The sequence below is a fragment of the Chenopodium album genome, chromosome 21, assembly GCF_948465745.1.
Source record: "Chenopodium album chromosome 21, dcCheAlbu1.1, whole genome shotgun sequence".
NCBI lineage: Eukaryota > Viridiplantae > Streptophyta > Magnoliopsida > Caryophyllales > Amaranthaceae > Chenopodium > Chenopodium album.
The window spans coordinates 38,929,206-38,945,858 of record NC_137854.1 but is presented as its reverse complement, the minus strand read 5'-3'; the positions used below and the strand labels follow the sequence as shown (position 1 = coordinate 38,945,858).

At 32.3% G+C, this 16,653-nt stretch overlaps 1 protein-coding gene across 1 annotated transcript; it reads right to left on the bottom strand.

Annotated features, from left to right (window-relative positions):
• Positions 1 to 3,349: 3,349 nt before the first annotated feature.
• Positions 3,350 to 5,241, bottom strand: LOC145602385 (delta(3,5)-Delta(2,4)-dienoyl-CoA isomerase, peroxisomal-like). The gene is made up of 2 exons (XM_081658579.1): positions 4,573 to 5,241; positions 3,350 to 3,778 (listed from the first exon to the last, which is right to left on the bottom strand). The coding sequence occupies exons 1-2, from the start codon at positions 5,198 to 5,200 to the stop codon at positions 3,588 to 3,590; spliced, it is 819 nt and encodes a 272-aa protein (XP_081514705.1). The 5' UTR covers positions 5,201 to 5,241; the 3' UTR covers positions 3,350 to 3,587.
• Between the last annotated feature and the right edge of the window lie 11,412 nt (positions 5,242 to 16,653).

Below are 16,653 nucleotides of genomic sequence, written 5' to 3'. Positions count from 1 at the left end.
ATTGTGTATTTGAGAGACGGGGATTAGGTGGGTCTTGGGTGGGGATTAGGCGGGTATTTGGTGGGGATGGATATCCAAGTGGGGGGTGGAGTGGGGATGGTTTTGAAGTTGTACCCCGCCGGGGCGGGGATCGGGATGAATATTAGACCCTCCGTGGGGATGGGGATGAAAATGTTAGGTGGGGATGGGGAGGCCAACATCCGCCCTGCCCCGCCCCGCTCCATTGACATCCATATTCTTGATTTATTACATTTATAATACCTCTGCTCTCCTGTAAGGCTGTAATTAAAGCTTCACAATGAAATAAATGATATCTTAATTTCTACCAAATTTTCTCACTCTTGTTCTTCACGTATGTTCACTTATCAAAACTTATTTTTTCCCCGAACTGAACTTAAATTTCATTGAGTTTGATGTTCAAGTAATTTTTGTCAATAAAAGACAACAATTGAAACTAGTGACCTAAGTTTACCCTAAGGTGACATATACTTGAATATTAACGTGTCATCATATATTCTAGATTGTTATGGAAAATGGTTTAGAACCATCCAAAAAAAATAGAAAACTCAACACGTAAATTCTAGAAAATTGCCATGTATATTAGATACTACTCCATAACAAGTGGTGCCTATATATGTTGTCCAATATAATTAAATGATAATTCTAGAGTCTAACTGATTGTGGTCAGCTACCAACTCTAAGCTCTTGAAACATACCGCACTTAATACTTGTAATTTTGCCATTTTGCTCAAATTTTGTTGATCAATTACATCATAGTATGACAACCATTCGTTACGAAAATGGCCAACTAAATTCATATTTTATACCTTAGAAAAGCATGTTCTGCTAGACTATCAACAGTGGGTGACTTTGAACAAATCCTACCACTATTACATCCTGCTAACAAGTAAAAACCAATATTCAGAGATCTTTAGCTAATTTCATCAGTAAGCTCTTCGAAACATAACCTGCAGTTGGAGTGCCATAACCTATTTTCATTCACCATGAACGCCTCAATCTATACCCTTCAAACTGATTTCTGATACGGAGTACTCCAATTTATAATCCGTCTATCATCTGTTAGATATCATATTTAGGACACATATATTAAGGTTTTCTGATTTTGAAATCAGTTGTCCGAAAAATGTTTCTGACCTAATGGTTTTCCCTGTTAAAACTTAAAGCAAGCAACCAACCAACCAATATAGACAAGTGAAATCTACCTTTCAAAACACAAGCAGCAGCATGATATAGGCCTATGGCCAATACATACCTGCTTCCACATAAGTCCCAACACATAATATTCTTTTTGTCCTGCAAAAGCCTCCTAATTAGGTCACTTTTACTTTAGATGACTCATTTAGTGTTAAACATAATGTAACAACAAAATCAAATTTCACTTTCAATGGTGACACGAAATCCTGAAATTTCAAGGCTGATGTGGCCACCAAAAAAACGAGTAATGAACCAAGCACTTGAAGCAAAAGAAGAGGAAGTTTATAAGATCATACAATAACAAAAGTGCACATAAAAAATCACAACTCGCTTTCAGACTTTTATGACAGGAATGAAGTGGCTAGTTGGCTACCACTACCAATGAATAGGATCAAAAGAAATACTTCAAAGCAACAAATGCAGATAAAGAAGATATTCCAATCGTACGTGAATTCAATGAACAGGTAAGAAAATAGCAACACAGATAGAAAGGAAAAGGAAAAGAACACAAAAGCACTTTCTCCACTTTTTACTTGTTATTAATGTTAACGTGGTGGGTCTCTCTGCTCATTGTGCTAATGGTACAAATTGCACTCATTGTGAAGTAATCGTATGAACAAATCAAATTCAGACAGCATTTTCTGCAAGATGAGCCTTCATAGCTGACGACCTTCAAATATTGGATTATCAATTTAGAAGGGCGTTAATCATAGTACAGGAATGGGTAATTAGTCATTGGACAAACAGGTTAACTTGAAATCAGAAGAAATTCCTAGAATGCTTCAGACAACACAAAAACAGTGAAGCCATACTACTGTCTTAACCTCTAACCGAAGTACCAAACAAATGATAATTTACTAATGTTTCACCTCTTGCTCAATATGGAATTCCACATTTAAATACGAGTAATGCGATGATTCCACATATGACTGACATGTCCACAGATGGCATAAGAAGACCACAAGTCTAGTATGCTTCAGGACTCTTAGCATAAAATAAAACCTATTTTTCAGTAGCAGATGCAAGAGCAAAGTAAAGCAGAAGGAAAACAATAGATAGGATTACGGATCTCTATACAGTAAACAGACATTCATAGTAGTGCTTACTGAAAAACCTTTGTGATCATCAAAACTTGGAACCGTGATGCATCAGGCAGTGTTCAAATTTGACAGAGCTCTTTCAGATTCATTGCAGCGAGTGCTGGACAATAACAACTCCTCAGCTTTCCCAACCAGGCTTCATTTCAGACATCAATAAGAATATACAATTACTCACCTCTCACCCCAAAAAAAAAAAAAAAAAAAAATGAAGGAGAAGAAAAATAATATGTGCTTAGCAACAAATTGCTACGGAGTTATAGCTATTTGATGCCTTTTTCTTGTTCGATGATTACAGAATCCACTATAAGTTATTTCTTTTTTAAGAAACTGATCAAACTAATTGAGAAGAAAATGCAATAGCAAGTCATGAATCTCACAGCAGCCACCTTCTACTACTAATTGTATACTTCTCATGAAAGCAGGACACACGCAATGCATATCTTATAAAAGAAGAAAAAAAAATCAAAAGAGATTTCTGACTTTCTGTAATAAAAGCCTTATAGAGAGGTAAGGTTCTATATATGGAAAACCCCTACCCATGTCATACAGGTAGTATTGTTTTTATAAATCTTTGAGTCACACATCCTCCCTTTCTTAAGCTCTCATATCTTTAGGAAACCATTCAGTTTGCTGATCAGCACCAATCTACCTTTGAAAAAACGGGGCAGGGTGGGGGTGGGGGATAAAAGGAAAAAAAAAAAAAGGAAGATGACCTAAGAGCCTAAGACTGAGTTCATGTGGCCCTGGATCATGGCCCATAGATACTTGGGCCAATCTTTCCTAAATGCGTAGCAATTCCCAGAACCAAGCAGGCTATGTTTAATCAATACGTTCCGAATTCCTATGGACCAACTAGTTACCAAGTACAGAGAAGGCCCTAGGATATTCACCCATATCATATGTTCTATATCAATGTTTAAGCTGATTAAGAAAAAAGGACTCAAGGTACGCAGCCTGCAATTCTAATAAGTGATAACAATCAACTATGAAACCTACATATAAGAACATACATAGCAAAAACCCAAAATATTATAAATTCTGCAAGGAATTTATTTTAGAATGGCTCACAAACAATAAGGAGATTGTTACAACAAATGAGATGTAAAAGATCTATACAAGGGACCAGAAAGACAAATTGGTACAACCATAAATCTCATTATAGACCTCCAAGCTGGTACTAAAAGTATAGTATACCTGACTGCTAGAGCTTAATAAGCTTATTCAACTGTCTTTAACCAAGAAGTACAGCATGACCTGAATCCCTGAAACTGATCAAAGCTTTGAGAAAACTGGCTTTCTTTTCTGGAAAAAGGCAGAGGTTGCCTCTTTTAGGTCATCAGATAAAAGCATTGCAGCATTCCACGTAGCTACATAGTCCAACCCTTGGTCTAAACTGAAGTCCTTACTTTTTAGTAACACTGCCTTAGTACCAGTGATTGCTAGAGGAGATCTTGCTGCAATTTCTGTGAAACATAGAATATGATATTAGAATTGCACAAGAAGCATTTTATTGGAAACAAGTCCTTTGGCAACTAGATGATTAGAGTGCATTTAATTGAACTATATCAACCAACCTTGCTACTTCCTAGTTTCTACCATCGATAACAAAATTCATACTTTGTACACAAGATCACTAACATTTCCTTGATTCTCTTTCCAAATGCCTTTTACCATTCAACATTCTTAAGATAAGCCTACTAATAACATATAACTACTGAAAATGAGCCTCAAACAAGAAGTTTACACTTTCCCAATACCTTTAACACAAAAACAAGAATACCTATACTCTCAACTCTCAAAACAATATCTGAAAGCACAACAAGTCATTCAAACAACACCTTTCCAAATTGATTTCTGAAGTAATTAGAGAATAACGGGAATTTCACAAAACACCGGACATAATACGCATCAAAACCCACAAAAAGTGGACTAATGAGTGCCATGTAGTGCTGTGCTTAATCAAGTAATCCTGCTTTGCTCAGTCCCATGTAGTGATTATTCATTTGGTATAGGCTTATTAGTTGACAATGGACCTTTATTCTAAACATCACAAGATTCTTGCTAAACATAACATAAAAACTAAAAGCAATGTACACAAAACCTTACATCAAAGTCAGTCACTCAAACAATTCATCCCAATATATAACTATAAAATTATGAGTAAATATGCCACCTTTCTCTTTCATTCACTACTATCAAATCTAATGCTTAAAGCAAGAACTAAGAACTAAGAAAGCCAAGCTAAAAATCAGCATACCCTCAGCAATGCGCGCCACGAAACCATCCAAATCATTTTTAGAACCGAAAACCCGAGTAACCAGACCCATTTCCTTAGCCTCAAAACCCGAAAACCGCCTCGCCGTCAACGCCAATTCCATTGCATTTCCAAACCCAACAATTCCAGGTAACCTCTGAAGAGTCCCTAAATCAGCAGTAATTGCCAAATCAACCTCCTTAACAGAGAAGAAAGCATCCTCAGTACAATACCTAATATCACAGGCTGTAATAATATCAATCCCACCTCCAATACAAGCTCCATGGATACCAGCGATCACCGGTTTCCGGCATTCTTCCAGTGCGGTAACCGCCGCTTGCAGGTACTTAATCTCTCGCCTAAAACGCTCGTTGGTGCGAGCGCGATCCGCCGATTGGGTGATGGAGGTGAGGGTGTTGATGTCGATGCCGGAGCAGAAGTGATCGCCGGCGCCGGCGAGGATGATTGCATTGACGTTAGGGTTTTGATCGAGGGATTTTAGGGCTTTTGGGAATTCGTCGAAGAAGTCTCTTGATAGGGCGTTTCGATGGGATGGACGATTGAGGTAAAGGTAGAAGACGGAGGAATTTGGTTTGATTGGGTTGATTTTTAGGGTTTTGTATTCCGCCATTGTTGATGATGTGAGAGAACAAGCAGCTAGGAGTGAGAGAAGAACAAGGTTAGGCAAACTTGTGAGGAAGCCCCACCTTGATACACGTGGCAAATGGGTCATTCGGGTCGTGTACAAGTCGGGTTAATTTTGGATGGGTCAATTTTGGGTCATCTAAATTTCGGGTTGGGTTTGGGTCGGGTCAATTTAGGTTTCTGATCAAGTTAATTTCGGGTCAAATATGTTTAGGTCATTTTGCGTCGGGTCGAGTCATGTTCGGGTCGTTCATTTTGTGTCAGTACTGTGGGTCAAGGTCAAATCTATAATCTATCTAATATACAGTATACGTAGTATATTTGAAGGGGAGTTTTTTTCCCAAGTTTTAGAGAGCTATGTAGTATTTAATTTTTTCAGCGCACCATGTAGGATAATAAATTTTAGTGGTAGCCAACTAAATACGAAATTATTAATTTTTTTAGAATTTAATAGTTTATATGACACGTAAGCAAAATTTGCGAATGATATTTACAAGTTTAAATTAATTAAATATATATTATCTTTTGATATTAGGAATTTTATCTAAATATATAACAATTTTAGCACATAAATATATGTATAAAATGATTTATTAAGAAAATCATACATCTACCGCACGATAAATATTATTTCGACTAATGACAAAATTAAATTTTTGTTTTTTTTTTTTACAATTAAAAAAATTCATTCGACACCTAAGCTAAATTAATAAATAAGATTTAACAATATAAATTCAACTTACACGTATTTACACATTAAAAAATTCATGATAATAAATGTATTTTATTTAAAATCTAAAAAAATCTAATATATATATATATATATATATATATATATATATATATATATATATATATATATATATATATATATATATATATATATATATATATATATATATATATATATATATATATATATATATATATATATATGTATATATATATATATGTATGTATATATATATGTATGTATGTATATATGTATATATGTATATATATAAAGGGGAGTTTTTTCCCGAGTTTTTAGAAAGCGATCTAATTTTCTTAGTGCGCCACATAAAATTATAAATCATAGTAGTAGCCAATTAAATAAGGGATTATTATAATCTTTATAATTAAATAATTCAAATGTCACGTAAGCAAAATTGGCAAATGAGATTTTAAAATTTAAATTAATTAAATATAAAATATTGTCTTTAGATATTAGGAATTTTATAAATTTTAAAAAAAAATATCAAACAAATCGTGTATTGCACATATCTTAGTAAAAACAAAGAAATTATATTAGCTTTTGCCGAGCCACTTGTTTGAGATGATAACTAGGGATGTCAGTGGGGCAGGTCAAGTAGGAGACCCGCCTCATCCCCGTCCCAGTGGGGCGGGGATGGGTCTTGGTTTGGTGGGTGGTGGGGGTGGAGATGGGGATAAAAATCATACCCGCCATAATTGTGCACTATGCAGAAATTATGGAAATGAACTTATAAAATGTACTATTTAAAAGACTAATTGTTACCCCCTCTTATTATTACATGGTTTTAAGATGAAACCTACTTTAACTTATAAAGTGTACAATCTCGGTATCTCCTTGTGAATAATATGATCTTGTCCCATTTAAAACGTTCTTAGTTTGCCTCATAACTCTTTACTTATTATTGTTTTCTCTCTTTCTATCTCTACAATTGCACATCGGTTCTAATCTATCTGCACAATTTTGCCTAAGCCTCTATCAATTACGTATTTTATTATGAGTTCTCAACAATTAAACAAGGTGTGCTATTGTGCATAGTTTTTTTACGTTTTGAAAGAGTGATACTGATCATGTGTAGGACAATCTTTTATGGATAATAAAAAAATAAAGAAATTGGGGAAACTTTATGGGACAAAAGTAGTAGTTGATCGAATGTGTGATTACCAATTTACCATTCAAGAGGCACTACAATTATGCTAGAAGAAATTACAATGAAAATGACATGACCAAAAAAACTATTTCATCAACCTCTATATAAACCATGTTTTATAAGGGAACCTCTATCAATAATACATCTTCAAAGCACAAACAAGAACGAGAGTTTCTTTCATTATATCAAACCATAAAAGAAAATCCATAATTTCTTGTAAGATGGATATGATCAAGAGAATAGAACCACAAAAAGAAACTTAATTTTGTTAATAATAGGATTAGTAGTTGTGTTAATTGTTGATTATAATGTTAAGCAAGTAGGGGCCTAACCCCTGCTCAATGCTCTTTAGAAAAGAAAAATATTTTGATAAAGGCATGTAAGCCAGTGGTGTTTAGGGCTCCACCAAGTGCTTTTTGTTGCCAAAGGTTAAGGGTTACTCATGTTGAGTGTGTGCGTAGAGAGATTACCCCCAAAATTGCACCTCTTATAGATGTCAATTATGCTATTAGGTTTGTACAACAGTATGGTCGTTCTGTCCCTTGTCATTTCAAATGTGGAAGTAAATTTTTTTTCTCCTCGATTTATATTTTTCTTAATTCGTTAAACTACTTTCGTTTGAACCGAATTAGATGTTGTCAAATCTAATATTGTAGGTTTTGGAGTAGGTTGTAACAGACTAGTTGACAACTAGTTTTCCTAGTAAAAAACAACTCTTTTATTCTTTTTTAGTATAAATTAAAGTACAGAAGACGCCAATTAATAAAGTTGTTCTTATTTTTATTGCAGGTATTACTACTCCTTGAGCATATTTGGCCATCTAAGGACACAAAACTCAGTCAACTGCATATAACTAGTACTTATATGGAGTATTTCAATCCATATGATATATGATGAATAAAATGTAGTCATCCATTTTCCTTGCCCCATAATATATGGCACACTATATATGTAACACTCCCTCTGCCCTAAAGTAGCTATTAAGTTGATAGTGTTTGAATGAGGAGTGTCGTTTATTTCAACTTTCTTACGAAAATGTAGTATGTAATTTCGATAATATGGAGTACTTGAAAGTTATATTTTTACTTTTTAATCCCAAATGTTGTTTGAACTAGTTCTATCATCAAGAGTTAGTGATCATCAAATATTCAAAATTTGTCCAACACAAATGAAATTGCATCGAGCCATCGAGTAATTTTGCTAGATTAGCTTACCAAAGGTCTCGTGGGAGCATTTTTTTTTTTTTTTTTTTTTTTTTTGAGGAAGGATTAGAAGTACACTTTGTTACATAACACGAAGTAATAATAATATGCTTTCAAAAAAAAAAAGTAATAATAATATTGGAAAAATTTTCTTTCAAAAAAAAAAAAATGGAAAATTTTATTTTATTTTTTTTATTAACAAAGTGGAAGTGGAATCCTGCAATAAGGTAGAGTAAAACCAAACAGAGCAACTGCGCAACAGTCCAGCCATAGCATATTATATTGTTTGGAGTAGCCATTAAGGATGAAAGTGGATGTATGACTGCTTCAGATCTCTTTAGACAACATGAAGTTTTGTGCCTGATGCTGATCAAATGAGTAGGAGTATATGTTCTTAGTATGGAGTTACTGTTTTTACTTTTAACAGGGTACAGCTTTCTTCATGCTTAAAGACTGATAGCCTTGAGCTACTGGAACTTGCTAATAATGTAGTTTCTGCAACTTACAATTGCTTATATATGGACATATCTTGATGTAACAGAGTAACAGTGAGTACATGGCCGGTCAGCTTTCAGCTTTCATACCTTAACTCACAATCCTGAGGAAGCCGACTTGTGGTTGATAAATACGTGACGATACCTTCTTACTCCTTTTCGATACAGTTTTGATTACAGTACTTGGGACTCCTTTTGTTGATTGAAAAACAGAGATACTTGAATATTTATTTAATTGCTCATTGTATATACTTAGCATTCAGTTTTAGAGGACCAACTCAACCAAAAGCTTAAGCTGATGGTTGAGGCCCAGGAATATGTTTTAGGGAAATTCCAAGTTTATCTTCGTGATAAACAGTTTTTGTCAATCTAAGGGTATTTATGGTATTTCCCCTTCATTAGTTGAGGATAAACTTGTTAATTCCAGCAGCTGATTGGATATAATTGCAATGACTAAGCTTCCAGCATGTGTAAGCCTACGCCTTGTTGGACTTAACGGCACATGCCCACGCCTTGTTGGATTCATGGCTTCCATCAAGCATATTCTTCCGTTAGTCAAACATCCTCTTCATTAATTCATGCAAGTTTGTTGACATGTAATTACCCCACAAATGGCAGAATATGATTTTGAAAGAAGGAGGCATATTCCCTTTGTATATTTACTTTCTTCATTTATTTAAATCAACATGCAAATTTTGATTGACTTTCAGTAAAATTTATTTTTGTGTTATAGAAAATTTAATATGGTAATTTGGTTTATTTGGGAAGAATGAGGCATCTTTCAAAAGTATAGTTACTTTCTTTATTTGTATAAATCAACATCTAAATTAATATTGTAGTTAAATTTGTAAGGTGTTATTTTTTTTTTAAAAAAAAATGTTATATATTAATCAACATCTAAGTTATTATTGTAGTTAAATTTGTAAGGTGTTATATTTATCATTTTTTTTTAAAAGAAAAAAAAAACGTAATATATTAATCAACATCTAAGTTATTAATGTAGTTAAATTTGTAAGGTGTTATATTTATTTGATTTATTTTAATTACGTTTTGGTACTTTTATTATTTTCTTATGTTACGGTTCAATGTAATTTGAATCAAATAAAAATGAAATTCATTCAACAAAGCTAATTGAATCTAATGAGCTATTGTGCACAAGTTCCTTGAATTTGATGAAAGTAAAATGCATTAAAACAAACCTTTTTAAATTAAATGTAAGTAAAATGTATTCAACAAAGCTAGTTGAATCAAATGAATGTCAAAAACCTAACAAACAGAGCTAATTGAATCAAATAAAAGTCAAACTCATTCAAACATACTTTTGAATAAAATGAAAGTCAAATGCATTTGACAAAGCTAATTGAGTCAAATGAAAGTCAAACACATTTAAACAATGTATTATGAATTGAATAAAAGTCAAACTCATTCAAACAAAGCTGTTTGAGTAAAATGAAAGTCAAATGCATTCGACAAAGGTAATTAAGTCAAATGAGAGTCAAACACATTCAACAAAGCCTTTTGAATCAAATGAAAGTCAATGGCACTCAATGAAGCTAATTAAATCAAATGAAAGTCAAACAAAGCTTTGTCGAAATTAATTAATTGAATCAAATGAAAGGCAAATAAAGCCTTTTGAAATTAATTGAAACTGAAATGCTTGAGTTGAATTAATTGAATCTAATTGAATCAAGTCGATCATAGTCAAATACATTGAATACAATGAAAGTAAAAAAACATTCAAGTGATTCGATACCCTTAAGTGTGGGTATCATTGATCCCTTCTTAAGGAAAGAGACCATTGACATAATATAAATCTCCAAAATTGATTAAAATTAAAGTCAAACACATTAAAACAATGCATTAGTCAAACTTATTTAAATAAATCTTTTTGAATCAAATAAAAGTCAAATGTATTCGACACAGCTAATTAAATCAAATGAAAGTTAATTGCAATCAACAAAGGTAAATGAATCAAATGAAAAACAAACACATTCAAATAAGTTATTTGAATCAAATGAAAATGAAATTTATTCAACAAAGCTAATTGAATCAAATGAGCTATTGTGCACAAGTTCCTTGAAGGGGGGGGGGGGGCTAAGGAGGAATCGAACCCTTGACCATTATGTGTAGATATATACTGAGATATATACTTCAAATATATATATATATATATATGAGCTGCTTTGTTGCAGTTTACAAAGCTACAGAAATCAAAAGTGCTAATTAACTTAATAATATCACTAACAATAAGTTGAGCTGCTGACTTTTCCTTTATACTACCAATTTTCATCACTTTACTTTAGAAACATTAATGAGGAAAGATAATAGGGGGTAAATATAACAGGTTGTTGATAACATGATATTATACATGATTTTATATGTGATATTTGGTCATATTTTATTGTGTTTTCTTCATTTTCCTAATCTTTTTGAGCTATTATTCTTCCTATTTCGATATTGCTCTTCTCGGTTTGTTTGCTTTTGTTTTTATAGGAATAGGGCTCGATTTGCGTGGAATTTATTTTAATCGCGAGAAATTTCTTTATATGGAGCGTTTCTAGCACCAATGGAGCATCAATGGAGCATTGTGGCAGCCTGCTCCACAACTTAGTTGTGGCGTGCAATCTCTTGGCCACAACCTGGTTGTGGGCGTTGATATTGGAGCAAGGGAGAGGCAAGGACAACCCGTTCCACAGCCTGGTTGTGGCGGTTTTCTTCGTGCCACAACCCACTTGTGGCAGCTCGTTTTGGTGGCGTTTGAGAGTCCTATTTAGATAAAAAAAAATACCTAGTTTTATGCTAGGATATAAATAGGTTTTAGATAATCTTTTATTTTATCACTTTTATTCATTTTTCAGATATTATTTTTAGACTTCTTTTTGGGTATTACATTCTTCCATATTATTTTCTAGGGTTTTGCTTTCAAGATTCAAGATTTCATAATTAATTCCAAGTATTGATTTCTTCTCTCAATTCTCTTATTTTATTATTGTTAATTATGTTTTCTTTATTGATTATCATTATTGTTTTCATTAATATGTGTGAGTAGTTTCCTTATTCCAAGATCTAGCGGAACCCGAATATGATTAATGCATGATTTAATTCTTTAAATTCTTTAATGATAATTGCAATTGATATGCTTAATTGATTGTGCTCATGCCAATATTAGATTAGGGATAATTAGTATTGTTATTAATCCATTGTTTTAATCACAACGGGAGTTGGGTTTTTACGGGTTTGAAAAAATCAATTAAGGGTTTGAAGTTCATCACGGGAGTAGTTGAACGGATGATTAGGAAGTTAGAGTAATGTGCTCGAGGTCTTTAATTTGCATGATTCCACGGAAGTAGCTAGGCTTGATTGTAATTAGAGAAGCCATTGATAACTCGGGAGAGACCATTGGTATTATATAGGGATTACTTTTCCTCATTAATCAATTGAATTATATGTTAGGGGTAGAACGACTATTGCATTAATTGTATTCGTGGTGATGCTTGATCTTGGATGTTTTTAGCATTGATTTATCATATTATTTAGTTTAATCGTTTTAATTAGTTCTTTAGTTATTGATTCTCATTTATTTGAATTGTTTACTTGCTTAGTAATTGCTTGAGTCTATATAATTAGTTGAACCATAGTCTCTTGGGATCCGACCCTTGCTTGCCCGTCTACATAGTAGTGGTCTAGTTAGGTTTATTTTTGTTAGGTACACGACACGCCTATCAGTTGTATTTTTGAAATTAAGCTGGCAATTGCGAAATTGGACCAACCATCTAAACGCGTTTGGCTTCTAAATCATATGGCAAAATCCTCTTATATATTCATCTTACATCAATAGATTGAATAAAAATTTTCCTTCCTGATTTTTTACACTTTGCTAATGTAATACTCATTATTTGCATGTTCAAGCTAAAATTTCTTTATATAAGGAGTTTAAATAATCATAAACTTAAATTACAACAAGGTTCAAAATAATACAAATTAAAGCAGATTACAATAAAAGATCAAGCATCAAGATGCTCAAAAACAACCAAGAAAACAGGTCTTAGAATCCAAACAAAGTAGCAAAACATATAAACACAAGAATGATAGAGAAGTAAATGTACAACAATTTAGAAATAATATTAAAATTCAACAAATATTTATTTACACCATCTAAATACGATATTCACTCGAAATTGTTTTCCAAACAGCAAAATATAAAACCAACTTTTCACATATTAAAAACTTCATCGTTCATTAATTCATGCAAATTTGTTTAAATGTAATTACCCCACAAATGGCAGAATATGATTTGGGAAGAAGGAGGCATATTCCCTTTGTATATCTATTTTCTTTATTTGTATAAATCAACATGCAAATGTTGCTTGACTTTCATTAAAATAGATTTTGAATATTATAGTAAATTTCATTGCTCACACTAATTATTCTTTTTCACGAAAGAATGCAATTATAATTCCAAACTTTCAATCAACCAATTCTTAGCTATAATAACACCATATCAATTATATTGTACAAATTATTAACAATAATTAATATTAAAATTCAACAAACAATTAATTTAACTTGAAGTTATTTCATCCGCGCTACCATTTTTGTGATTATTTTTAATCCCATTAAAATATATTTAGTCCCATTTAAACTATTAATTTAATCCCATTTTTGTTTCTTTACAAAAAAAACAGACGGAATTGTTTTAAGCCTAGTTAATATTTTTGATATCTTTTCCTTATTTTAGTTTCCTAATCCTATCATATTAGGATTACCTTGTATTTTATATATTGGTGTTGAAGCCAAAAAAAGATAATCAAGTCAATCACTTCTATTTTCTATCTAATTTAGCATTTTCCCACAATAAAATAAATGACCAATTGCCACACATATTATAAACTTCATCGATCTCAATTTCTCAATATTTTCCATTTTAATTATAATTGATTACAAAATATTTCAAATAATCATTTAGTATAGGTTTTTTTTTATTCATATTACATGCAATCAAAATACAAATTTAAATCATAACTTACAAGATAACTTTAAACAAACGATTGCACCATTAGTTCGGACTTGAGATGTTGATTTTCCTCACCATCTTTCCTTTCTCAATCGCTCACTCAAGTTATTTGTTAATTAATTTTTGTAATCAAGAAATGTTGCTTGGTTGGGAAGAAATATGAGTGAAAGCCTTATATTTGCATGGTCAATATTATACACCTACCAACAATTAATGCATCTATAGACTAAGCAATTTAAAAAAAAAAAGAAAAAAAAGAAGAAGTGACGGAGTCGTTAACGACATCCATCTAAGTGTATTCTTCAACATGTGACTAGGCTGCTGACATTACTGCTGACTGGACTCCCTCAAAGCCAACATGTTGACGTGGCTGCAAAGATTGACGAAAACCGTTAATCATGAAGATTAATTGGGCAGCCCTCTATGTTTTATGCTCTATCATTCAGATTATATATTGTAACTTTGGATTAATTTCAAGTGCACTGTAAAATCACACACTATACAAAAATGTAGCTCCGCCCTGAGAGGTGGAAGTTATTTGGAGGATAGTACAAAAGAAAAAAGAAAAAAAAAGGGGGGGGGGATTACATGAGAATTAAGAGTTGGGGTTTTAGAGGGCTAAGGTGAAGTGTTGCAAAATAACTCTTACACTATTTTATTTTAGAATCAATAGATGCTTTTCGCGTTTCTGAAGCATTAAATCTATGAGCGTTACAAGGCTATTAGCAAAGTCGAAATAAGTGTAAAGTTGTAAACCGATTCAAGAAAGAGAAATTTGAGGAAAAAGCTTTTGTAGGTACCCAAAATTTGCTTATTATATCTCAAAATGAGCAGATATTTAAAAACTTAGGTTCGCATAATTAATTACATATTGATTGTATAGTGTGAACTCATATTATTATACTACCTCCGTTACAGGTTATGTGCAACGATTTGACATAAATTAGAGAGGGAAAATGTCTAATCGTTGCACATAACCTGTAACGAAGGTAGTATTTTGTTTAATTTGACTTCATATATAATTCAAAATATTAATATTTTACAGTAGAATTTTTTATGTGGAACCCATGAACAACCCACATGTGAGCATTCTCTTGTCCCACACTAAAAAACACTATAGGGGAATGTACTGGTAATGGAATCCCACATTGAAAGAATTCAAGAGTTACCACCACAATATAAGGCTAAGGGCTACTCCCCTCATTGCCATATGGTTTTGAAGTAGAACCTCCTTGGTCTTGTAAAGTGGTGGACTTGTACACTCCCGTGACGGGTGTATGTGGCCCAGACCCGTATTTAACATGGTATCAGAGCCAGGCCCACGATCTCACGATTAGGGCCTTATATTGGGCCAAAAACTATGGACACTTCACATGTGAGGGGGAGTGTTGAGCCCATGAACAACCCACAAGTGAGCATTCTATCATATACTCCGTACAAAGTGAAATAGTAATAAACTAATAATTCTAATATTATTTTGACAAGATTCGTCAAAAAATAAAATATTTTGCCAAGATCACGTGAATAATTATGGAAAATAGATTTCTTAAAAAGCAATTATGATTCAATCATTACTAAAAAAAAAAAATAAGCAATCTTCCTTAAAAACTTTGCCAAAAATCCACAATCAGCATCCTGCGATTTATGCATATTAAAAAACCCTAATTTGTAATTAGAACCCTAATGAACAAAATATTACATGTATTCACATTCATTAGATAAATTATTTAAATAACTATCCAATCTCCATACGATTTAACAAATGACGAAAGGATTTAGAAATTTTACCGGAAATTTGCCACATCCACGAAATTTCCTTCCCCTGTTGTGGTTACGCTTGGTCACTGTTCGGATCTTAGAGAGAACACCACATCTACATTTCATCATGAATCCGCCAAAACTTGATGATAAACCTTCAGAGTGTAGTGAATCCCCCATTTTTTTTTTTTAATTTTTTCCTTTTTGTGGTTATGTTTATAGAATTAGGTCAAGGATATAAATTGTAGTTTTGTAACTGACAACCGAAAATCATACATGTGAGCATTCTATCATATACTCCATACAAAGTGAAATAGTAATAAACTAATAATTCTAATATTATTTTGACAAGATTCGTCAAAAAATAAAATATTTCGCCAAGATCACGTGAATAATTATGGAAAGTAGATTTCTTAAAAAGCAATTATGATTCAATCATTACTAAAAAAAAAAAAACATAAGCAATCTTCCTTAAAAACTTTGCCAAAAATCCACAATCAGCATCCTGCGATTTATGCAAATTAAAAAACCCTAATTCGTAATTAGAAACCTAATGAACAAAATATTACATGTATTCATATTCATTAGATAAATTATTTAAATAACTATCCAATCTCCATACGATTTAACAAATGACGACATGATTTAGAAATTTTACCGGAAATTTTCCATATCCACGAAATTTCCTTTCCTGTTGTGGTTACGCTTGGTCACTGTTCGGATCTTAGAGAGAACACCACATCTACATTTCATCATGAATCCGCCAAAACTTGATGATAAACCTCCAGAGTGTAGTGAATCCCCCATTTTTTTTTTAATGTTTTTTTTATATTTTTTTTTATTTTTTCCTTTTTGTGGTTATGTTTATAGAATTAGGTCAAGGATATAAATTGTAGTTTTATAACTAACAACCGAAAATCATACATGTGAGCATTTTTCAATTTTTAATTCCAATTAATTTGAAAATTTCAATTCATGATTTAACCGCGTAGCTCTTTACATGTAATAAACTTCTGATTTAGCATATTTATTAAATTGTCATTACCTATTTGTATTTAAACTAATTTTTA